Here is a 24,637-nt window from a genome sequence, read left to right as displayed (position 1 = left end):
GGTGGCTGGGGCAGGGGTCCCACTCTGGTGAGAGTTGCCAGGCCCAGCGAGGCTCTGGGGCAGTTCTGAGGCCACTTGGCAGGAGCCTGAACCCTCCTGGGCATGTGTGACCAGAGCAGAGGGGTGGGTGGCAGGGGGTCCCTCCTGGGACAGGACAGGACACACAGACCCTGCCTGCTGCAGCCACAGGACCACCATGCCGGCACCATCCAAGCCACCCCCCATAGGCCCAAAGCCCTGCCTGTGGGGACACGCCTGCTGCTGGGCTGGGCAAGGAGAGATCACAGCAGCCACGTGAGGTCTCCAGCCTTTTATTCAGACAAGGACGCAAAGAACACACTCTGCCTGCTGACACCATGTGGCAGGACACGGCAGGCCTGCCACCCCCTCCCAGAGATGCACATAGGGTGGGGACAGGGAACAGGCCCCTTTGGGGCCATCCCTGTGTAGCACAGTGCAACGTCCTGGCACATGGCAGTCACCGCCCGAGTCCCTAAGGGTCCAGGCCCAGCCCCTTCAGGGTTACCTGGGGTGGGCGTGCCCATGGAGTACAGGCTGCGGGACTGGACCCAACACACCCAGCAGTGTGCCAGGGGCCCTGGCCACCGGCCCTCCCAACCCTGGGAGGGGGAGCAAAGCGGTGCTAAGCAGCCTGCTCAGGGCCCCCTGAACCCTGGTGCTGGCCAGCAAACTGCCCCTGCCCAAGGTCTCAGCCTCCCCCGGCCCTCTGCGATTGCCTTCTCCTTGCTGAGGCCCCCTGGCAGGGTGCCAGCCCCTCCCTCAGGCTGGTACGATCAGGTGCACCCAGATGCTGGGCCTGTGGAAGGGTGTCCTGCAAAAGCTGTGAGGGAAGAGCTGAGAGAACAGCTCCCAGTGAACAAGGGTGGGAAGCATCTGGAAACGTCTGCACATCTGGAAAAGCCCTTAACGGTCAAAGCGTTCACAGGCCCCCTGCAGCTGGCAGGCCAAGGCAGGGACCCTGGTGTCCCTCAATCTGCAGTGCTGTGACTCGCTGGCCCTGAGCTGAAGCTGCACCCACCACTCAGCAGCCCTGGCCTGTGACACCCTGAGCTGGTACCTGGCCCTCTGGGGACAGGAGGGAGGACAGCAGCCAGGTGGCTCCTCCCCACACTTTGAAGTCCCTGTGTAGGCTGTGACCTAGTCCCGGGGGTGAAGGCGTCACCCAGCTTTGGGGACAGCCAGGGGCGGCAAGCCCACCTGCAGACCACTGCGAGCAGAGCCCAGGAGGTGAGCTGTGCCGCTGCTGCTCAGGGCGTGTCTGAACCCTCTCCCACCCGGTGGGTCTTTGGCAAGGACGAGGTCTGCTGGGCCCCTCTGTCCAGACAGGCTCCCACCTGACTCCGGGATTCTGGGGAGGCCCATGGTGTTGCGAGGTGGGGGCCTGGCCGCCTATGAAGGGTTCATGCATCTCAAAGGCCCCTCAAGATCCCAGGTGGCAGAGACCCTATGCCCCGCGAGGATTCGCAGGGCACTGAGGGGTGGGCCTCACTTTCTGACACCTGGGGCCCCTGGCTGTCATGGAAGGAAGCGGGAGAGGAAGGCACAGGCTCCGGGCTCCCCCCGCAGGCCCTGGCCCTGGGTGGTGACGGAGCAGAGAGCTGGGGGGAGGCACGCGGGCAGGCAGGAGGTGGGCCCAGGAGAGAGGCCCCCAGGCCTGCGTGCGCAGGGCCCACTCAGATCCTGGGCCCCCTGTAAAGTCCCTGAAATACATGGCTTTGGGGGACATTGCTCCCGGCTGACCTGAGGGCCTCACACACAATTAAGAGCAAGGGTGATGGCAAAGCCAGGCCTGGGGGGGCCACCCGCCCCCCCTCCACACCACAGAGCAGCAGTCTCTCACTGTCCCTCCCTGTCCTGCCCCAGGCCTCTAGGCCCAGGGGAATTAAATATTGTCTGTTTGAGTTTTGGCAAAGTCAGTCCTTGGCCTCGGTCCCCAGGGCTGGGGGCAGTTACCGCCACCACGGCCCGGCCGCTGAGAGGCCCAGGGTGAGGAGGAGGAGCAGGAGGGCCATACAAGGCTGGGGACAGCCTGCAGCCGAGGTCTTCTGGCCCTCCCTCTCCGACAGGCCGGGGAGGGCATGGGTCAGGGTGGTCCGTGAGCTGGAGCTCTTCTTGTTGACCTTCCGGCTGCAGACATCATCGGGGCAGCCGTCCCCGCTGCCTGAGCTGCTGCCATCGTCACCTGGGGAGGAGAGGAGACTTGGGCAGGCCGTCCCCACCCAGGACCCCGAGTGTCACGACTCCGTGTACGGGCATCCCAGGCTGGGGGGCACCCTGACTCTGGGCGGCTAGTGCTGCCGGGGTTTGCCAAGGTGGCGGGGACATCCTGGCCAGGGCTCAGCCCTGCTTGGGGGACACAGGGGGCGCAGCTCCATGGCATCCCTGAGCCAACTCGGGGTGCTCAGCCCCCGGCCACCATCCCCAGCCCAGCCCGGCGGCGGCGCTCACTGGCGTCCTGGAAGTCGGCGTCCTCGCCGTTGTAGGCGCTGCGCAGCCGGTTGGTCATGACCTTCAGCTGCATGATCTGCTGGCGCACGGTCATGTCGGGTTTGGTGATGTCCACCTCCACCTCAGGGTTGTTGATCTGGTTGGCCAGGCCGTCACCCATCACCTCAGGGAGGTACCTGGGATGGGAGGGAAGGTCCTGGGTGACCACCCGGGTCCATGCAAAGGGGTCCCCTCCCCCTACCCAGGGTGGGGAGGCATGCCTGGGACCCCAGGGGCCAAGCGGAGCCGACGCAGGCCGCGAGGCAGAGGGGTGAGGATACCCTGGGCATGGTGAGTGCAGTGAGGGGCTGGCTCTCGTCCCGTGTCCATGGCCTCGTGCAGGCCAGACAAGGGCCCCGAGACGCATGAGAGGGATGGCCTGCCCAGCCAGGCGGCACCTACCGGCCCCGGGCCACCCCGTTCCAGCAGCGGTCGTCACTGGCAGTGCTCATGGCCATCTTTTCGCTGCACAGCGTCCCTGGGAGGCTGATCCAGAAGTCCTGGGCGTCGCGGAGCTGGGCTTTGGCCTCCGAGACCTGCGGAGCAACAGTCAGGCCACTGGGTGCCCCGGCCCAGCCTGCCCTCCATGCCCCCGCCCCCCAGGGCTGGGCCGGCTGAGGGGCCGCTCACCAGCTTCTCCAGTGCGCCTGCAGGAGGCTTCTGCAGCACCAGCTTGCCCCGTGGCCGCTTCTCCTCAGTCCCGGACCCGTGGGGGTTCACCTTGGGGTTCCCACAGCCCTGGATGACCTGGGGGAGACCACAGGGGTCCTTGAGGGGCACGAGGCCACGTCTGGACACCCCTCCCTTGCCCACCGCACCTCCTGCCCGCACCTTGGCCGTGAGTGTGTCTCGGTTGTCCTGGAAGGCATCGATGGCCTCCGCCAGCCACAAGTGCACGCTGCCGATGACGTTGTCCGCACCCGACGGGCCCCAGAACTTGTCGGTGATGAGCACCATGGAGTCTGGCACAGGCGTGAGCACACGGAGCAGTCTGCACACTGGCCCACCTCGTGTCCACCCACATGAGCTCATGTGCAGATGTGTAGACGCCCCACTGGCCCATGGTGTACCAGCAATGCGTGTGTGCCCATGCACAGGCGGGCCCATGTCTCACAGACGCTGGTGCGTGTGCCTGTGGGTGCGCCATGCCTCCCACACCTGCGGGCACTGTGTGCTATCGTGAGGCACGAATTCTTGTTAGCTTGTAGCTCACACACGTGCCGGCCCGCCATACATCAGACACGTGTCAGCGCGAGTGTGTGTTGGGGCCCTCGCCCGGGTGGAAGGGCAGGAGCGACGACCCCACGGGGCTCCCTCCCAGGCTGCTGCCTGTCACTCCACCCGGCACATTCCGAGGGCATCCTCGTCGCCGGGCCCCGGTCACTCACCCAGGAGGTTCCTCCACTCGGCGTCCAGGTCGGCCTGGTTGGCCAGGCAGCCCTTCAGCACGTTGCGGCAGTAGTCCGGGCAGGGCCGGGCGCCGGGCACACCCAGGCAGTGTGCGCAGTACAGCAGCTTCATGACGGCCCGCCAGCACTCGGGGCCCAGGGGCACCTGCACAGCCAGGGCGGCCTGAGCACCTTGCAGCTGATGCACAGCCCCCCAGGGCCCCGGGGGGTGGGGGCTCTGGACCCAAGTCTGGTGGCCCTGCTCCTGCACCAACTACCGTGGGACCTGCCCTGGCCCTTCTCGGGGGGCCCGGGGGTTGTTGGTCATAGGGGCACTCAGCCTGATAACCACTCTGTGGCGCACCCGTCACTAACCCCCCAGGGGACACCCCCCCCCTGTGATAACAACGGCCATGCAGACGGAGGGACCGAGGCTTAGGACTGAGGACTGATGCGCCGAGGATTCCAGCTGGAGGGGAAGGTAGTCCACCCAGGGCCGTGTGGTCTGAGGCCTATGCTCTCCTACACCTGTCACCAGGGGTCTGGCAGGGGCTGCCCAATGGGGTGGGGCATCCCGCTGGCTTGAATGGCTGCGGCCCCTGCCCACTCCGGCCTCCAGGCCCCATCCCCTCATCCCCAGTCCCCCTGACCCCTGCAGCTGGCTCAGCATGCAGCCCTAGGCCCTTTTCTCTTCCCGCCCAGAACACAGGCTGGCCGAGGACGGGACCGGGCAGAGGTTGGGCTGCCCAGGGTGTAGCGCACACCCTCTGAGGGGCTGTCGGGAGGCCGCGGCATCAGCCTGGGGACAGGAGGTGACCAGAGGCCAGGGGCACGGGGGTCTAGGACGCGAAGTAGTGGGGCAGACTGTGGGCCCCCAGGAACCCTGGGCGACTGGGCGCACCTGAGCCACCTTCCGGACCACGTCGGCAGCCACGCCCAGGCCCTGCACGTAGGCGCGCGCAGCCACAAAGGCGCGGGTGGCCCGCAGGCGCAGCTCGTGTGGGGCATCCCCGAAGGGCCGCAGCGGCCCGGCCTGCTTGCCCAGGCAGTCCAGGTAGTCATCTGGCGGCAGCTGCTGCGGGTGCAGCTGCCGGAAGAGGCGCTCCAGCAACCGGGCCCAGAACTCGGCCAGCGTCTCCTCCAGGTGCAGGTTGGCCCCACGGTAGTAGAGGTGCAGCTCCGCGTACAGGTCCCGGAAGGCCTTGGCATTCTGCGTGTACAGCTCCCCGAAGGCGCCTGGGAAGGCGTCCCGCAGCGCCCGCTCTGAGTCATTCAGCTGGTGCTGGAAGTGATCTGGGTGCAGGGAGGCGGCCGTGAGGCCTGCAGAGAAGCCTGCCCGCTTGCCACCCCCACAGGCCGATGCACCAGGGCAGGCTTCCAGGGACTCCACCTAGGACACCCACAGGGCTGGGCGCTGCTGCCCAAGCCCCACCTGCCCCTCCCCAGGGGGCCGGGGGAGGCTCGCTCAGGGGCTCTTCATCGGAGGCGAGGAAGGGGCTGCCGACCCGACAGGGACAGGAGGATACCTAAAGGGCTAAAGCAGACTGAAGCCAACCAGGACCAGCAGCCAGCACTGCCTGAGGCTTCTCTTTCCATGGAGACCTCGCTTTGGAGGTCACTTCCAGCCCCCCACCGACTGCACCCCTCAGGCGGCGTCACGTCGTCCAGACCCTCGCAGTTTAGGGTCCCGCCTGCCCAGGTCTGACGTGAGGGCCTCGAGGGACTGGGAACACGTGACTGGCGGCCGCCCTAGAGGTGCGAGGGCCACACCAGGGGCCCAGTCTCCCCCCCCCAGCCCCTACACATGGGTACCCTCCTGTTACCGGGACCCCCGAATCCCAGACCGCTGCCCCAAGCCACCAGGAGAGGCCCTGGGGCCCACTCACCATCAAAGCCCCGCAGCTGGGCAGCCAGCGCAGCTTGCAGGGCACGGCTGCTGTCCAGGAGCGCCATCTCCAGCTCTGCTCGGCTGCGGTTGGCCAGGTTCTCCTCCATCTCGCTGGTGCAGCAGGTGTGGCCCTGGGGGCAGATCCGCAGGTGCTCACCTGCGGAGGAGGCTGTGAGGCAGAGGGTTGGGGCCTGGACAGCCCCCAGCCCTGGCTTTGCAGGCCTCACCCCCAGGCCCTCTGGGCAAGCCTGGTGGGGGGGGGGGAGGGCACAAAGCAGGGGTGTAGGGGGCTGAGCCCCAGGGCAGGGATGTCGCCCCTCATGCCACCATGCACTGAGGCCCAAGGGCCATCCCAGAGACTGGGAGCAGCTCAGGTCACGAGTCACCCCAACACAGAGCAGCCCTGGGGTTCCCTTTGTGGGGTGGGGCAGCCTTGGGGTCCTGTGTTGGGTGGGAGGAGCTGCCTGACTCCGGGTCACTGGAGGCGGCTTCTGGGCCCGTCTGGTGCCCTTTGCCCGCCCACCCACCCAGGCTGAGGAAGGGGAGTGAAAAAGGACCCTGAGGCGCGGGCAGGGCAGCCCTGGTTTCCTCCCCCAGACACCACCAGGGCCCAAGGTCCCACTGAAGAGCAGGCCCGAGTGGGGCCGACCTGCCATGGGGGGTGCCCAGTGACCGCCAGCTTTGGGCTGGCCAGAGGTACTGGCCCCAAAAGGCGCAGACTACCCAGGTCAGGACAGGGCCCGAGCACAAGCCTGCAGGGCTGCTGGGGGGGGGGTGCCTGCCACAACCCCCAGCCCCACCTAGCAGGACCTGTGCCCCCTTCTGCCCCAGGTCAGGGTCAGCTTCGTGGCAGCACTGCCCGCCGCAGCACCCTGTCCAGGCTTCCACGGCGGCTCAGGGACAGGCTCAGACGGCGCAGCCCACAGGGAGGGGCCGTAGGCTACTTAATGTGCAGGGAGCATAGTGAACAAGGGGCCTTTAAGGACATGCTGGTCCTGGTTTTGTAGCAACTGGGGCTCTGAGGTGGGTGCTGGGACCGTTTCACAGACCGGGAAACTGAGGCTGGCAGAGATGAGGTTTTGGGGCCAGGTGGTGCCAGCTGCCACCCTGCAGGTCCCCCTACCCACTTGGACACCCGGCAGCCCCGCCAGCCCTACCCCTTCCTCACAACCCCCTTCCACAGGGCCCAGTGCTGGCCCCCACCTGGCCGGGGCACCCTCATGCACAGCTGTGGGGTGGGGCCTCCTGATGACCTGGAGCCGGCACCCTGGCCCCAGGCAGAGCAGTGGGGGGTGTGTCTCAGGGCGGCCCGCGCTCGCAGGCCCTGGAAATGACCCCAGCAGGCCCCTGGGGGGCTGTGGCCCGGCCCTGCCTCTGGGCTGACAGACTGACACAACAGCAAGAGGGCGGGAGCCCACACCTTCAGAGACCCTGGCCTGCAGGGGGCGCTCAGGTCTCCTGGGAGAAGCCTGACTGCCCAGGGCCTGGCAGAGAGGGGGTGCCCCCATTCCTGTCCCCTTCCATGGTGGGGGCAGGCACCTCCGGGCAGAGAGGGCTGGGACACGAGAACATCCCCAGCGACAGCCCTGTTTCTGGCTGTGATGTGTGGCCCTGGACCCTGGCCAGCAGGGACAGGACATGGAGCAGGCCCCAGGCCTCCCCCCAGGACCCCAGCTGCAGAGTGGGGTGCATCCCAATGGTCTTCTAGGGGGTCGAGCGTGGCAGTGGAACGGGGCTCTGTGCACCCACCAGGAAGACCCTGAGCACCCCCACGGCCTCCCCTCCAACAGGGCCCAGGACTGCACCCTTGGCAAGGGCCCTCACCTACCGCTTGGAACCGCCGGGCTCCTGCGGGCGCTGGGGCAGGAGTGGGGGGTGAACTGGGGGTATGCCCTGGGGGCGGGGAGCAGGTGCCAGCCTAGGGCTTCCAGGTAACAGCTGGGCTCAGCTGTGATAGGCGCTCGGGCCAGGCTGGCTGAGTGAGAGGCAGTGGCTGGGTGACACAGCTGTTTATGGGCAGGCTGCAGCGGCGCGAGCTCAGGAAGGCCAGAGGGGCAGCAGCGCCCCAGCTGGCCGACCTCCCTCCAAACCCTCCTGGTCCCCTGGTGGACCCCTGGCCCCGTTCCCGGAACCTGCCATGCGTGCAGACGGCTCAGAGGGAGGCTGAGTCCACAGGGAGCCCCCAGGGGAAGCTCCTAGGACCCTGGGCACCATCAGCCCACTCCCTGCTCAGGGCTGCGCGCTGGCCCCTCCCCGGCCCTGCCCGGCCGCCTCGCCCAGCCTCCCGGCAGCCGCGCTGGTCCAGCGGCCCCAGCACAGCCCCCGGCCCTCCCTCCCTCCTCGGCACACACGGGAGTGAAGACACGGAGCCAGAGCTCGGGCGCCAGCCTGAGGCCCCGGGGCGGCCGGGCCGAGGCGGCCCCCATGCCCACTGCAGGGCTGATGCGGCTGCTGGTGGTCAAGGCGCAGAAGTGTCCTGCGTCCCCTCTGCCCAGCCCTGGCCCAGCGCAGCCTGAGCAGCAGGCCATCGGTTGGTTCTGGCGTCAGGGGCGGAGGTGGGCTCTACAGGGCACGCCCTCGCCATGCGGGCCTGGCCTACCTGGTTGCTGGTGGTGGGGGCAGGGGGTGGGTCTGCCGGGAGAGGGGATGAACTCCCCGACCCTGGAGGTGAGCAAGTGAGTGAGGGAAGCTCCGCTTGCCATTTCAAACCTTCCCACCCCAACCCCCACGTCTTTTCTCAGCTCAGTATCAGAGAAAGGCCAGGACCAAGTCAGGGGTCTGGTCTTCTCCCCACCCCCCAATCCAGTCTGAAACTGCCAAGTCCACCCCTCTGACCCACCTGTAGCCCACCAGCTGGACTTCCCCTCCCACCGACCCCTCCCAGGTCACGGAGGCTGCTCACCACCCCCCCCCCAAGCCCCCTGCTGGCTGGCAGGCAAGCCCCCCCCCTCCCTCCTCTCTGCCTGGCCCCTTTGCCAGCTCAGCAGCTGGCCCCATGCTTCCAGAACTCCCCCTTCCCTTCCCCCACTCTTCTGCACACATCCCCCGGCTGATTCCGGGTTTCTGAAGGGAGAGACGAGGAACAGCAGGTCTGTTCACTCCCCGTCCCCTCCCGTTCAGAGCCTCTCCTCCAGACCACTGCCCCCCGCCCCGCCCCCGACTCCCAGAGCCCCTGTCCTGCCCCTCAGTGAGAGCACCTGCCCACCCGTCCCAGGCCAGGTCAGGGCTCAGACCTTCTGCGATGCCCTGGAGGCCGCTTCCCTTCACTGACCCCCACTGGGCTGTACGGGAGGCTCCCACCCTCCTTCTACCTGCTGACACAGCTCCCAGCCACCTGCCCTGAGGGCACTGCAGCCTCCAGACAGCGTCCCCACCCAGCACAGCCCCCCAACCCTTCAGCCCGAGGCCCCATCCCAACAGTGGGCACCGCGTTCCGGAAGGGACCCGGACCCCATTTGCCGGGCCCAGCGGCAGCGGCACCCTGTGGCTGGTGGCCGCAGAGCCCTCCCAAGGAGACTGTAGAGGGAAGATGGCGCCAGGCCAAGCCCATCTCTCCAGAAGCTTCCGCGGCTCCCACGGTGTGCAGACTGCCTGCTCAACCACCTTCAAAGCCATGTCCCAGAAGCTCGGCACCCACTGCCCCAGCCACCGGGAATCTAAGTCAGGGCCTCCTGGGACGGTGCTGAAACAGGTGACGGACCGTCCCAGACGCGGCCCTGGGAACACACCGGGGGCAGGATGCAAGTCCGGGAGGCAGGCAGGGGCTCCTCCCGCCCCCGCCCCCAGTGCTGGACCCTGCACGGATGCCTGGCCGGGACTGCAGAAAGCTTCCCCACGCGAGAGACCTTTCTCTGGACAACTGCCCCACGCCTGCTCCCGCTATGGGACCCTAGCCTGCTTCTGGGGTGGCAGGACCCTTCGGGCACATCCACCAGCCTGCACTGGGCACTGGACAAATGGCCAGAGATTCCCTGGGCACCACCCCCCTCTACACCCCGCTCCAAACCTTCTTTCCTCATCTCTGCCACCCCCATCCCCCAGCCTTTGTCCCTGTTGCACTGACAATCTCTCCGTGAGGGTGGCCTCAGACCCACCTGGGAGAGGACATTTCAACAGTCCCCTACCCACCAATAACACATCAACAGCAGCATACCCCCTCCCCCTCTGTCCCAGCGCCCTCCCCCGCCCCTCATCCACCACCCAAAGCCCCTCCACCATTTCGGCCAAATGACAGCCGCGGCCGAGTCTCCGTCACACACGGGACCCAAAACGGAGGGGCTTCGTGCTGGCGCCTCTGCGCTGGGTGGGAGGAGTCCGCCCCCCAGGCCCCGGGCGGCAAGTGCGAGGCTCGCGGGGCTGCGTTGCCGGCAGTGGAACAAAGGCCGGCGGCCAAGGGGTTCCAGGTGCCCCTGGTGCCGGTCGCGAGTCCCGCTGGCCAGGGACAGAGGGCCGCGTGCCTTGAATCCGGAGGCGGCACGCGGGGTCTGGAGCTGCGGCAGCGCTGGGCGCGGCGCTAGGCGGGGGGCGGTGCGGGGAGGAGGGCGCCGCGATTGGCGGGGAAGGGGCTTGCCTTGCCGCAGTGGGTGCGGCGCGCCTGGGGAGGGGGTGGCGGGAGGGGCTCGCAGGGGCTGCAGCGATTGAAGGGAAGGGGGATGGGTTTGCCGAAGAGGAAGGGGGGCCTGATGCAGCCGGGGGGCTGCGGCAGGACAGTCGGGGTGAGAGGAGGGGTGGGGGTAGCCGGACGCTGCGGGGATGGGGCAGAGCTGGGGCACGGGTGAGGCGGGCCGAGATGCAGTGAGGATGGAAAGATCGATTCCAGGGATGGACGTGAGACGGTGAGGGGGATCCTGACGGGGCCGAGGGCGGAGCGCGGACAGGATGTAAAGATGGGCTTCGGCAGGGTGATGGGTGAGGAGGTGGTGATGGGGCCGCAGTGGAGGCGATGAGGGTGGCGAGGCAGGAGGGAGGTGGCGGCGGCGCGCCCGGGGATGGGAATGCGCTGGGGCGGGAGATGAAGATGGCTCTGCGGGGAATGGTGGGCTGGGGCCCGGACGGGTCCCCCAGCTTGGATCCCAGCTCCGCGGACGCCACCCTGGCCTTGGCCTAAAACCCCTTCCCAGCGGCGGTGGCTGCGGCGGCTCCAGCGGCGCGATGTTCCGGAAGAGCGCGCGACTCCGGGTGCGGACGCGCAGGAATCCGGAGGTCCGGCCCGGGAAAGGCGGCGGAGCAGGAAGGACCGGGCTGGGAGCGCTTGGAGGAGCGGAGCCGAAGCGGCTCCGTGTGGGAGTGCGCGGGACCCGGACGCGGCGACTACGGTGGCAGACAGCACTACAGCCGCACTATCGAGCACGGCGAGGGCGGCGCCCGGCGGGGACGCGCCTCCTCCCGCAGCCCCGCCCGCCGTGCTCCTGCTGCTGGGCTGCCCCGCGCCCCCTCCCGCGGCCCTGCAGGCAGTGGCCCACAGACCCTCGTTTCCCTCAACCTGGGGACCAGCCGGTGCCCCACCCCCGGGGCGGCGAGCCCCCTCCTGGGTGCTGCTCCGCATCTCCGTGGGCGGGAGGACAGGCCCTTCACCTGTCCCCCAGCAGCGGAGCCCGCGAAGGCCTGGCCGCCTGGTGCCCACTCAGGGATGGCCATGAGGGTGGGGTGGGTGATGCCAAGTCCTTCCCCTGGATGGAGAGTGGCAGGCGACCACCGGGGAGTCCAGATGCCTAGCCCCTGCGGACTCTCCGTCCCTCTGCCCTCTCCCCGCTACCCAGGCCTCCATTCCAAGGCCCTGATCTGCTGCCCCCAGGAAACACCAAGCCCCATGGGGCCACGGCCTCCCCTGGCTCAGCCCCCGCCCCTAGGGCACCGCTCACCCCATGCCCTCCCCGAACCCATGCCCTCCCCCACGTGAGAACAACTTCCACAGACGCCTCCACCCCCGTAGCCCCAGTCTTCATTGGGCCTGCCAGCCTCGCTAGGGAGACCCTTCTGCTCACCCCGCAGCCACCCCGCTCACAGGGACACAAGAGGCTTGCTAGACAGGCTGCTCTTTGCCAGGACACAGCACCAAAGTCCCCAGAAGAAGGGGTTTCACTCTCCGCACTGCCCGGCTCATGTGCAGGGACCCCCTGGGCGGGCCGCCCTGCCAGTGGACACCAGGCTTGGGGGCACCTCAGATGTGGGCCTCGCCACAGCCCTGACCAGGCGGTGGGGCCTCCTCCACTGGCCTCTCTGAAGCTGCTTCAGGGATCGCGGGTCATGACGCGGTCTTAGGACAAACAAGGGACAAAGGAACCCCAGGTTTGCATCTTTTGCACCTGTGACCCCAAGTCTTGGCTGCAGAGCAGGGAGCTCTCTCTAGGGACCTTGGGCAGCCTCGGCTTGCGGGCCCAGCTCAGCTCTGCCCAGGCCATGCTGTGGAGGGTGCCTGCCAGGGACACGTCCACGCCCGTCCACACAGCTCTCCCACCTAGCTGGCCTACCTCCATTAGAGTCCAGGGACAGCGAGGGGCACCAGGGATGGGCTGGGGCTGCCCCCTCTGCTAAGGCCACAGAGCACGTCCTGGGCCAGGGGAGGGGGATGCCATAGCTGGGGTGCTCTCAGCACTGCTCCCCAGAAAGGCGCAGCATAGGCCCATCCATCCCCTGTGAATGCCAAACACTCTGGCTGGGCCAGAACAAAGGGAAGACCCTCCCGGACCACTGAGGGAGCGCCCAGGGCAGGCCTCGAAGGGCCCACACCCAGCACAGACTCCATAAATACTGGGGCCCAAACAGACTGCTGGCCGCTGACCCGGCCGCTTCCCGCGAAGCCTGGCAGCCCTCCTCCAGGCCGCCGACAGCTCCAGCAGCCACCCCTCCCGGCTGGAGACTTGCTGCTTCTGCCAACACCTCCATCTCCCACACCCTAGTCTCTCTCAAGGCCCCTCACTCTCCCCTCCTCCAAGAAGCCTTCCCAGGACCCTCTGGCCCAAAGCACCTGCCAGCCCTCCCCCACATCCCATCTGGGGGCTTCCCTGAGCCCTCACTGGAGGTGGGCTGCCTGCCCGCTACAGGAGCCCCTCTCCTCCTCCGGGCTCTGCCCAGCGCCCAAGACAGAGCCAGCGCAGCAGGAAGAAATCTGTAGGAGGAAACCGAGCGCCCTTGCCCACGGCAGCGTTGGAGGAACAGGTGGTGATGCCAGCACAGCCTGCAGCCACAGCCTCGGACGCCCCCGACACAGGCGCCTCCCAGGGGCCTCGGGACAGCTGGCAGTGTGCTGATGTAGGGGCCCTACGGGGCGAGTCCCCACCCCACGAGGGGCTCCTGGCTGTCACAGAGGCCTGGCCATGTCCCTGTGGGCCATGCGAGGGTCTCAGCCCCCCTGGCGTTTCAGAACCATTCACTCTTCACAGCACCTCCTCCTCCCGACTGGCCAACCCAGGCAGCTCAAGTGACATCCGATGCCACTTGGCCTGGAGTAGCAGGGGACAGGGCCCCGCCCACGATGCCCCTCTCAGGGGAATTCCTGAGCAGGGCAGACACCCTGCCCGTCCTGGTGAGCCGCGGATGCCTCCGGGCGCGGGCGTCCAGGCAGGAGGGCTCCCGCTGACTCAGCGGCCGCCCAGGCACCCAGCCGCTCACAGGTCTGTGGGTGTCGCGGGAGCCCAGCCCCGCGGGCCCGACAGGAGGGCGGGCGCTGCAGGCACGTCACAGGACATGGTTAGACGTGGATTTCAGGAGAAGACGCGTCACTTTTCAGTGCAGAAGTGACTGGCCCCCAGGGATCGGAAGCAGGGGCCTGAACAGAACGGAGTGCAGCCCTGTGCACATAACAGCACCGCCCCCGAGAACCGAGAGGGACGAGTGGAGGGACAGAGCGCACGTGTGCACAGGGGAAGTCAGCAGCAACAGGAACTCACCCCCACTGCAGCCCCCATGCCTCCCAGCTCCGCATCCACCGAGGGCACGGCCAACACTGAGTCCCCATACCTGACCCGTCCGCGAGGGCCCGCGCCGGTCAGACCCACACACAGGAGGGGCGGGAGTGGGTTCGGGGACTGGGGGCCGAGAGGGGAGTGTTTCACGCAGACAAGTGTCCTCTGGGCAGACGAGGAGGTCCTGGGCTGGGGGCGAGGACGGAGGCACAACACCGGGATGTGCTCGGACGGTAGATTTCATCAGGTGCGTTTTACCACCAAAATGGCCAACAGTCGCTCCCCAAACACGTGGGGCGCACCTGCGCTGAACACGGGGAGCACGCCCGTTCTACAGACTCAGGGGCTGCGCGTGGGACATTAAACTCAGGACGGAAACTCAGAACCGTCCCGCGTGTCTGCAAGCCGCAGTCGGACCGCCAAACCGAGCAGCCTGCCGCAGGGTGTGGGGAGAAGCCCGCGCAGGGCCGCGGTCACGCGTCCGCCTGCCTGCCCCAGGGGTGGGACTCAAGCCACGTGGCGTCCCAGGCGGCCGAGTGAAGGCCCGCTGAGTCCCCACTTCTCCAGCTCCTGTCAGGGGGACAGTCAAGCTGGAGCACGTGGGGCGGGCCCGGCCTCTAGGACACAGGGGGTCTTCGCCCACAGGCTCCAGGTCTTGGCCCCGGCCTGTTCAGCTGCTCCCAGTGGGCAGAGTGGCACCAAGCCCCCTGCAGATGGCCCTGGGCAGTCAGACCTACAGCAGACAGCAGAGGGGTTGGAGCCAGCCCCGTCCCCAGAGATCCCCAGAGAAAAGCCAGAGGGACAATGACCAGGCCCCACATAGCACTGGCAAGGAGCTGCCAGACCCCCAGGCTCGGCCACAGGCCGACCACGTGTGGGGCCCCCCTCACACCCCTCCATAGAACCTGTAGTGTCTTCTGGGGCCCTTGCCTGCGGCTCCCTTCTGAAAACCAGCTGCCACCCTCCGAGGCCGCCCAAGTGCCCCTCCGGAGGGGTGGCAGGGCCCTGTGCTGGGGGCGGTGCTCACTCGTAGTGGGCCACCCCTTCCCGAAACCCCTCACTTCCCTGGAGCCAGCCAGCCATGTGGCAGCGCTGGCATCACAGACGCCCTCCCTCTAGCCTGGGGCTCCCTGAGCCCGCACGCCCCCCAGCCTGGCCAGTGCAGGCTGGCCCCCCGCTGCAGCGGGCCCTTCCCACAGCCGACTCTGGAAGACCAAGCAGACTGGGGGAGGAGACGGCCCCTCTCTCCCACAGCTCCGCCAACACAACTCCGTGCTATGTTCTTACAGCCGCCCCACGAGGCAGGCCCCCCTACCACCCCAATGTACAGAAAAGGTCACCGAGGCACGGAGTGGCCCGGGTCACAGCCTGTAAGTGAGGTGCCAGTGCCAGCAGTCCGCAGGCCGGCTGAGTCCAGTGGGGTGGGCTTTGGCTTCCTCTGGGTATCCCCCACTAAGATGACGGCCACCATGAATGGCCAGCAGATTCAAGGGACACTGGCCCTCAGCCAGGGGTGTGATCTGACCTCCCTCAGAGCTCCCCCGCCACCTCCTCAGAGCAGCCCTCCAGGCTTCCTGAGGTTTCTGGGCCCATCAGTGCCCCCAGAGGACAGGCGCAGGGGCCTTGGTCCCCGCTGGGGTGCAGGGCAGGGAGCGGGGCGGAAGGGCACTGTGACACGACCGCACACACCTGTCTTGATGTGCACGGTACTTCTCTGTACTTTTAACTGACACGCCCCACGTGGTCACTGGTCACTGTGGCCAGCAAACCCCCAGCTGGTGAGACCTCAGACTCTCGTCCTATCCCTGTGCCGACAGCCTTGCCTACAGCTGCATTCCAGCACCAAGAACAGGGCCTGGCACACAGTAGGAGCTCAAGGAACTGGGACAGCGCCATTCACACTTGACCTTAGCTAAAAGGCCGAGAGGCATCGGACCCAGCAATAGAGGCGGGACCTTTCCTCCTCGCGGTCACTCCACCCGCCCAGCAGCTGGGACGCGCCCCGCTCCTGCCCCGCCCCCCCCAGCTCCCCGTGTGCAGACACTGGGGCTCTACAAGCTGCCCCGTGGCCCACACCTGCAGGCCCCTTCGCAGGGCAGCCAACATTCTGCAGGGGCGTGAAGGCCACTAGGAGCCAGTGACAGCTGGCTGTTACACAGTGCCGTCACACACAACCCCCCGCCGTGGGTCCACGCTGACTGGAATCGCAAATTTGTGGCGGGAACACGTGGAATTTCGAGCTATCGGCCACCAAGGTGAAGGGACTGGGAGGTTCCCACTGGTGACCGAGTCCCAGACACAGCAGCGCCACTGGGCCTTGTTCACGCAACAGGAAGTGGAACTTCCAGTTAGAGGCCAGAAGAAACGGCAGTAGGATGTCCTCCTCAGGCAAGTTCATGAATACCCACTTCTACCCCCGGGCCTCTCCCATGCACCCCGGCTAGACCCCCACCCGAGAGCAACCGGCCCAGTGTCTGCGCCCAGGGTGTCTGCCCGCCTGGTTTGCCCAGCCCTCTGGGGCTGACCTCCCACCCACCCCTGCAGGGCTGTCTGCCCTTCCCTGGGCTCCCTCGGCCCTGGCCCCCTGCTGCCTACAGCTTCGCAGCTACTGGCCTTTCCGGAAGGCGTGGGGTCCCTGGCCACCCTGACCCCATGTCCGAATCATCGTGACACCCCAGAACGCTCCCAGGGAAGCTGTCCTGGTTGGGAACACCCCCCCCTTACCCCAGAGAGGGACCTGTAGCTGTGCGTCTGCCCTGCTCCCCCAACTACACAGCGACAGGGTGGAGCCAGTCCTGGGTGTCAGGTGGCTCCGAGGAAGGAGGTCCAGGTGCCTGGCACGCCCTGGGGGCAGCCCCACCTGGCGGGGGCTGAGTCGTCCAACAGCAGTGTCCCTTTAAAGCGGCTCCGCAGCTCCAGGGTGTCCCGCACTCCGTGACGACCAGAAACGCACGTGGGCACCGGAGCCCAGCCCAGCGGCGGGCGGCACCCCCTCCCTCCCTGAGCCCGGAGGCGGTGGCCCCAGGTGCAGTGTCCGCCCACAGCCCCCAGCACCGGGAGTGGGCACTCGGGCGTCACATTCGGCTGGCCACAGGTGGCCCTGGGCGCTGAGGGCGTGCTCGGGCACAGGGACCGGCCTGGCCAGCCCTCCCTCCCCCACTCGGGACCACACGCACAGCACCCTCGGGGGAGGGCTGCGGGGATGTGCCCCCAGCTTCCCAACACAGCAGGCTCGCACGGCCTCACCCCGCACCTGCTCCACTCTGGGGCGCCCTGTCAGCGGCCAGGCCCATCACCTGGTGCCCACACCAGATACCCAGGGCAAACCTGCGCCTGACCCTTGGCCCCCAGTCGCCCCCCACCCCTGCCTGCCCAGAAGGCCTCCTGGGGCCAACACCTGCCCCACACACTGTGTGTCCCCTTGAGCCTGTCCCAGACACACTGGCCCACCATCATCACTCCTGGCCGGGGGCCACCTGGTCCCCAGGAGGGTCTCAAGGCTGGCCCCACGCTGCCCAACCCGGCAGCGGCCAAGGGAGCGGCAAGGCGGCGGTGGCCACAGACGCTGCGGGCCTGCAATGGGTGCTCCCTCCAGCCTCGGGGAACCAGCTTGGTCGACACCTCGATCTTGGACTTCCAGCCTCTGAGCTGGGAGACAGCGCCCTTCTGCTGTGTGAGCCGCCTGCTCTGGAGCATCTGTCCGGGCAGCCCAGAGATGCCGCCACACCCGACCCTTGGCCCCCAGCCCAGGCCTGGCACGTGGAGGTGCTCAGCATACCTGCAGCCCAGACGTGTGGAGCACCTGGGAAACAGGCAGAGCCCATGAACGCAAGTGCGGCAGATGCCTGGGAAGCTGGGCAGCAGGGCCAAGCCCTGAGGGAAGAGGGCCAGGCTTGTGTTTGGGTGGGCACAGGGAGGACTCACCTGGAAGAAGGGGGTGCACGTGCCAGGAAGGTGAGCCAGCCAGGAGCCAGCTGGAGATGATGCCGAGGCCACAAGCAGACAAAGGGATGGGGTAAGGCTGGCCTGCTCCCCCACCCCAGAGTTCCCAGACCCACCCAGGATTCCAGGATTCCTACCCAGAGAGAGCAGGTGTGCGTCCCTCACACTCAGAGTTGCCTGAGGCCTAGGACCTGGTGGGGCCAGAGGCCTGGGCACTGCCCCCCAGCGTGGTGGCCACCATGTGGGAGGATGGGCCAGGCTGCATCTCACCCTTGGCTGCTGTGTGTTCCCACTTGGGAAGGAGGGCGGGGCCCAGAGCAGGGGGGTGGGGTTCAGGGGGGTGAAGGCTGCAGCATCCCCCACCCTTGGACAGCTCAGGCGCCTGCCCGGGCCTGTCCCCAGACACACAGGCAGGAAGGGCTGCCCACTGGCGTGTTGGCGGGCCTAGGATCCGGGGTGGGTGGCCCTGGGCTACAGCCCTCCCCCTCCCGAGCCTGACCCCAGAGACCCCGAGGGCCATGCTGGAGGTCAGAGATGATCGGAGCTGGCACTTAGTGCCAGGCCCAGAAGTACCACACAGGCCGGTGCTCACAGGCCCTGACACGGGTCACGAGTCTGGGTCCGAAATCCCTCTGAACCAAGTCAGGCCTCGGGGAGGCGGATCCTGCTTCCAGAGGTGTCCCGCCCGTCACTGCCGGGGTGGGGCTGACCCTGGTGAACCCCCAGCCTGGCCCATCTCCTCACCCATGGCCAGCCAGCCCGACACGCGTGCCCACACGCATGTGGGTGCCCGAGTGAAGGCGTCAGCAAACACGCTTTCCTCCTGGCTCTGTTGCCCGGCCTGAGTGTCCTCAGCCCCTCTCTGGAGGCCTCCCCAGCCCGCAGGCCTGCCAACCCCGGGCTGGCACTGTTTCTAATTACGCAGCTAGTGCACCAACAAAACAGCCGCCGTCTCCTGGGCTCGCTGGCCCCTGCACAGGACGTGTGTCCACGGCTCCTCGGGGACTGGGCCTGGCCTGGCACTGGGGACACACGGGGGCTTCTCCTCAGGCCAGCCAACAGCACACAGCCAGGTCAGCCTCTGCGCACACCCGGGGCGACCCGACCACGTCCCTGGGGCCCGGGAACAGCCTTTCTGAGCAGGGCTGGAGCAGCTGTCCCTGCATACCCTGAAAAGCGGGCCCCCGCCAGGAGGCCGCGGGGGCAGACAGAGGACGGGTGAGGCCTGGCTGTATCAGGCTGGACGAGGCAGGCCTGGGCCAGGGAGGCCAGGGCCAGGGCTGGGAGTCGTCCCAGGGAAGAGTTTGAACTGCTCTAATCCCGTCTAAAAGCTAGGGGGCTGACAGGAGAGGGGCCTGGTTGTACGCCCCCTTCTCAGGCCTCCGGGCTGGGATGCACGAGGCTTCCAGAAATCAGGGAGCCGGGCTGGGCAGCCTTTGAGGTCAGCAGACTGGGCTCCAGGCCGCAGAGCCCCTGTGGGCCGTGGAGAGACGGTGTGTCCTTGGAACCTCTGTTTACTCATAAAGCAGGCGGCGCCCCGAGACCCTCGCCTGCTGCACTAGCTGGACGCTGACCCCCAAGTCTGGCTTGCAGCCAGGGCTTGTCTCCAGGGTGGGGAGCCATCCCCTGCGGGGCTCTGAGTGGCCTCTGCAGACCCCGGGGCAGGGGCAGGGGGAGGGCGCAGCCCGGGCAGTATGCTCCTTGTCCCGGCAACCTCCAGGGACAGTCCAGACGGCTGCCAGTGTCCTGTGCCCAGAAACAGGCAGAGAGAGGCCATGCGGGGCGGGAGGGTGATGTGGCAGAGGCGCAGGGGACGAGCTGCCACTCCAAGGAGCAGGGCGAGGTGGCCGCACAGCGGCTCCGTCAAGGGACCCGGGGCCATTGCATCATGCAGGGGCCCTGTCCGACCCTGGCTCCCTGGGGCCCCCGCGTGGCCCTCCAAGCCCTGTCCCCATGCCGGGGATGATGAAACCGCAGCTCGGAGTGGCGCAGAGACAGGGCAAGGCAGAGCCAGAGGCACAGACCGCTGTGGGGACCCACGCCAGGCCCAGGACAGGCCTCTGCCTCCTGCCTAGAACAGGGACACAGACCCTTCGGGTCCACGGGTGGGCTGTGCACCAGGTGGCCGGCAAGAGCCTGCTGACTGTGGCTGAGGGACAGACCCTGGGTGGGTTCTAGGAACGGGGGACGCCCAGGGCTTCTGAGCACCCCCTCAGGATCTGCCCTCGGCATGCGTGGTCAGAGTGGGCACAGAGAAGCCAAGATTTCCGCTGACAGGCCTGCGGGCGCCCACCCCCCTAGCAGGCAGCCCCAAGCCTGGGGCAGAGGTGCAGAGGCTAGCTCGCCTGTGGCAGGGACAGCCCCGCGCCCGTCTCCTGCCCCGGCGCCGCCCGCTCCTCAGAGCCTGCACACAGCAGGACGTGAGTGTGTGTGTCCCCCTGAGCAGTGGCCCGGAGCCTTCTTGGCACCAGGAGCCGGGCCAAGTTCTGCGGCTACAACTGGGAAGGGTGTAGACAGGTGCCCCTAACCCAGGACCCCAGTGAAGGGTCAGAGAGACCCAGGACACATCGCCGAGTGTCAAAAGGCCAGGCAGGTGCCCAGGAGCCATCGGGGGACCAGAGGCAAAACCCACCAGCGTGCACCTGTGATTCAGCACCGCAGGAGGGGCCAGCCGAATTCTATTCCCGCCCCGGCCTGTGTGCTGCGCACCAGCCTAGGGAGGGCCGTGGGAGGTGCTGTGCCCCAGGCCTGCCCCTCACCTGTACAGCGGTGTGACAGCTGTCGTCACCACTGCTGGGACAGCACTCCTCACACCCACACTGTCGCCTCGAGCCACAGCCATTTCTTATCCCCCTAGCAGAGGCCGAGAGGCCACCCTGGGCTCAGGGCCGCCCTCCCTGCCCCCCCAGCACAAGGAAGCAGCCCACCAGACCTGGGCCCACTGAGCGGGAACCCTGGCCGGAGGAGTGTGGCTGCCGGCCTGCAGGCGAGGGGACCCAGGTACAGCAGGGCTCCCAGAGAGCAGCGTGCTGCTGCTGGGCCACCAGAGGGCACCCGGTCTGCAGAGGCCCAGCTGAGTCACACGGAGCAGGAGGGGACAGAGCTGGTGGCCACTGCCCTGGGAGGTCACCCTGTCTGTTCTGCCCCATACAGCACTGGCACTGCCCTAGGCGCCTGGGCCCCACAGGGCACTCTGGAGCACTGGGGCTATGGAGGCAATGGGGCTATGGGGGGCAGGGGTCTAGCAGGGCAGCTCCCCTGGTAAAGGAGCTGTGGTGCACTGGCAGGGAGGGGACAGTACCCTGCATTCCAGACCCAGAGGGGGTGGCGCCTGAAGCCCTGGCCAGGACGATGCTTGGACAGCTGTTGGGTGGCCACACTCCCCCAGCTGGACAGCACCCCGCCCCCACCCATCGCACTCACAGCAGCGCGATTTGCTCGCCCTCGGCCCCTAACCCCTAACCCGCTGCATCCTCCAGCCCAAGGGGGACAAGACCCCGCCCTCGCCACCCCCACCTGGGCCTCTCCAGTTCTCGAGCTCTGTCTTAGACCTTGGCGGCCCCCCCAGATTCTGCTGGCCTGTCTCCCTGCCTAACTGGGAGGGAGCCCTGTGGATGTGCGTTTAGGGTGGCCCCCAAGGACACATGGCTGAGTGCAAGTGGACTTGTGCAGAAGGGCAGCAGGGACAGCTTCCACCCGAGACCCGGGGCTGGGGGCAGCAGAGGGATCCCGCAGGACAGCCAAGACACCCAAGCCAAAAGTTCCTCTGTGTAGGGGAGCAGGTGGAGCATAGGCCACACCATGCAGCTGGCCCTGGGGCCCCCCCAGGACCTCCTGAGGAGAGAGGCGCCCCCCCTCGGCACCTCCCCACAATGACTGGCCCATCAGAAGAGAAAGGCGCAGGAATGCCTGACTCCTGAACAAGGACCTCTCCAGAACCTGGGGGCTGTGGGGGATCGGGGTGGGGGTGGATCTCTCAGAGCAGCCTGCTGAGCGCCTGCTCCTGCTGGGAGCCAGGTGGGGAGCCTGGCTGCCCCCCCCCCACCAGCAAGATGGGGCTCTGGACGAACCCTCACACTGGTGCACTCCCTCCTCTGGGCCCCTCAATCCCAGTCGCGGCCACTCCATGTCCCCCGTGCCACTGTTTGACCTCGACCCTTACCTGTCCCCCCACCCCATCTGAGAGGAGTCCCCAGGACAGGAACCTGGTCTGCCCTGCTAGGGCGGCTGCACCCCAGGAACCCCACACAGACCCAGCGTGGCTGCTGGCAGGACCACATGGTGAGGATGAAGTCCGGGGGGCCTTGGGGCACTGCTCCACCTCCCACCCTCAGGCACTGCTGTCCCCGAAGCTCTTCAGCCGCCAGCAGGGAGGGGGTGTGCAGGGCTGCCAGGCAGCTGCTGGGCTGAGGCTGCCTGGGAGGGTCGGCGCTGTTACGCAGAAATGACACGGCCCCCCGGAGGGATCCAAAAAGCCGACCACCTGCAGCTGGACGCCCAGTCCAGCTCCAAGTGCCAGGTAGGTGAGCTCGCGGGTGGGCACACGTTCCCAGGTGGAACCTCTGCCAGGCAGCATTCCTGGTCACAGGGCAGAGGCCGCCCGCCCCTCAGGTCCCCCACTCCAAGGCTGCCTTTGCTGGTACCCCGCGGGAACCCCCAGTCCACCCGACGGCACCTCCCGGAGAGGCCCCCACAGTCCGGTGAGAGTTCCTAGCCCGCGGCCACCGTCAGCTGCGCCGCGGCAGCCACCACGCAGCTCAGCCCTGGCCGAAGGTGGGGGTGGCCGGCGCGCCCGCTGGGTCTGGAACTCCAGCCCCGCCGCCGCCGCGCTGGAGCTGTGGCCCTGGAAGAGCGCCGAGCCGGGCCGCCGGGGAACAGCTCAGCGAGGACAACTCCACGGGAAGGGGCCGGTGAGCCAGTTAAGGGTTGGTGGCGACCGAGCAGAGCGGAGGGAGGGCGACGCGGAGCTCGGGGGTGAGGGCCCCGGGCGGTGAGGGCCCGAGGGGGTGCAGGCGAGCGGAGGCGCAGGGACCTACTCAGAGCCCGGGCGGCCCGTTTCGGCGGCGCGATTCGGCAGTTCCGGGCGCGCAGCCGCGCAGGGCCGACCAGGGGACGCAGAGGCAAACCCGGGCGCGCTGGGGTCCGGGACCCGCAGCCCTGACTCACCGGAGATCTCCGCCTGGGGCACGTCGCTCAGGCTGAAGCCCTTGGCGCCGTAGATCTGCCGGACTTCGCCGCAGCTCCGGCTCTTGCTGGCAGGGTCCCCGTGGGCGCAGGAGGCCAGAGCGGCCGCCGCGCACAGCAGCCACCAGCCACTGGTCCGGAGCTCCATGGCGGGGCCGAGGCGCTGCCGGTCGCCCGCCGCGCCTCTCTCGGGTCCGGTGGGGCCCGCGTAGCCCCCGCCCGCGAAGGGCAGAGCCAAGGTCCCGGCGCGCGGCTCGTGGTCCGCAGGCGGCGGCGGCCGAAGAGGCGGAGACAACAAAAGCCGGCGGCAGCGCTGAGCGCGCGAGGCTCGAGGCTCGAGGCTCGAGGACCGGCCGCTCGGTCGGGCCGCCCAGCGCAGCGGGCGAGCGCGCAGTCCCGGCTCGGCACCTCCCCCGGCCCGGCCCGGCCCCTCGGCCGCCTGGGAGAGGCGGGGAAGGCGGTGCAGGGGAGGGGCGCGCGGGGCGGGAGCGGGCGCCCGGGGCGGAGCGCGGGGCGCGATCGGGGCCCACCGGGCGCTCCTGCCCTCCCCGAGGATTTGGGGGCCCAGTGGTTCCCGTAGGCCAGTCCACTGCCCGAGCGAGGGGAGGCGGCGGGGGCGAGCGCGGGCTAGGTCCGGGGTCCCCGAGGGCGGCCCCACGCCCAGCGCCCAGGGCGGCGGCACCACCTGTGGGGGCGGGGCGGGCGGGGGCGCGGAGGCCGGGCTTCCCTGCCGGACGTGACGTCACGCTACCCGGGCGCCTATCAGGGGCCTCCCCGCCCACAGCCGAATTCAGCATCCCTCGCATCCCGCCCCCAACCGCTCGCCCTGCTGTCCTGCACCCTGGCAGCGCGCTTTGGTCAGCTCCCGGGCGTCCGCATCCCCTCGGTTCGCCGCCCACACCGCCGTCCGCCGACTTCCTCCTCGCCTATACCCCTTTATCCCACCCCCGCCCTGCTCAGCGCCTCTCCCACCCCTCCTGTCACACCTGGTGTTCTCGCGGGGGACGGTGGAGAGACTGTACGCGGGAAAGTAGCCAAGAGCCTCCACCCCACCCACTGCTTGCTCTATGGAAGGGCACGGACACTTAGTTGTTGGAGGTCTCCCGCCTGTGTTTGGTCCCTTCCACGTGATTCTTTGGATGCTCAAGAAACAAAAGCGCCGCCGACTGTTGGCCTGGGCTGCTGGGCGGCGGCAGGTGGTCCCTTGAAGGGACGAGGTTGTACAGCAGCAGGTCAGACTGCTGGGTCACGAGCAGCGCGGAGTGGGGAGAGAGACTGGCCGGGTCCGGCCCCTCCTCCGGGTCTTTTTCCCTAGGCTGCTGCTCCCCTTCCCCTCTGGCCTGGTCATATCCCCTCGGCATGTAGGCGAACCCCACAGAGACCAGCAGGCTCGGCCTGGCCACAGTCCCGATGCCTGATTGGCCAAAATGGGAGGGAAGCAGTTGGTCGGCGCCCTTAGCCCAGGGCCCTCCGATAACTACCACGTGGCAGGGAGGGGTGTAGTGGCAGGGACCCACCGTACACGGGGTGCCCCCCCTCGCAGGCCCCACAGTGTGTCAGCCTTTCACGCTGCCTCCCAGAGCAGGCTGCTCCCCTCACCGAGGGACAGGGGTTGGGGGGGTTCCTCCTGCCCCCACCACACACCTGCTGCCTCTCCGAGGGTGACTCACTGGCTCCCCCCCTCTGGTGTGCGCCAGGGCCTGCTCCTGCTTGCCTGGGCCCGGGCACCTTCCCAGTGCCTGCCTGGTGAGGCCACCCTCTCTGCACAAGCTCACTGCCAGCCCCTAGCTTCCAGATCAGGCAGCAGCCAGCCTGGGGCTTAA

The 24,637-nt window shown here is 68.1% G+C and overlaps 1 protein-coding gene across 1 annotated transcript; it reads right to left on the bottom strand.

The window, feature by feature from the left end:
- Nucleotides 1-295: 295 nt before the first annotated feature.
- Nucleotides 296-23,499, bottom strand: GPC1 (glypican 1). Its single transcript, XM_024564273.4, has 9 exons — nucleotides 22,797-23,499; nucleotides 5,783-5,941; nucleotides 4,798-5,189; nucleotides 3,897-4,062; nucleotides 3,340-3,470; nucleotides 3,139-3,255; nucleotides 2,911-3,044; nucleotides 2,470-2,645; nucleotides 296-2,203 (listed from the first exon to the last, which is right to left on the bottom strand). Exons 1-9 carry the CDS (start codon nucleotides 22,960-22,962, stop codon nucleotides 1,971-1,973), a joined length of 1,674 nt encoding a protein of 557 aa, XP_024420041.2. The 5' UTR covers nucleotides 22,963-23,499; the 3' UTR covers nucleotides 296-1,970.
- Between the last annotated feature and the right edge of the window lie 1,138 nt (nucleotides 23,500-24,637).

The sequence above is a fragment of the Desmodus rotundus genome, chromosome 2 (assembly GCF_022682495.2).
Source record: "Desmodus rotundus isolate HL8 chromosome 2, HLdesRot8A.1, whole genome shotgun sequence".
NCBI lineage: Eukaryota > Metazoa > Chordata > Mammalia > Chiroptera > Phyllostomidae > Desmodus > Desmodus rotundus.
Note: the sequence above shows the minus strand (reverse complement) of the source record. Positions and strands in the feature narration are given on the sequence as shown.

Excerpts from the sequence above, each read along its gene's own strand:
- GPC1 (XM_024564273.4), bottom strand. The coding sequence starts at position 22,962 with ATGGAGCTCCGGACCAGTGGCTGGTGGCTGCTGTGCGCGGCGGCCGCT. Across the intron at positions 3,471-3,896 it reads CGAGTGGAGGAACCTCCTGG|ACTCCATGGTGCTCATCACC; the intron begins GTGAGTGACCGG and ends CGCCTGTGCCAG. Across the intron at positions 3,256-3,339 it reads GAGACACACTCACGGCCAAG|GTCATCCAGGGCTGTGGGAA; the intron begins GTGCGGGCAGGA and ends GGTCTCCCCCAG.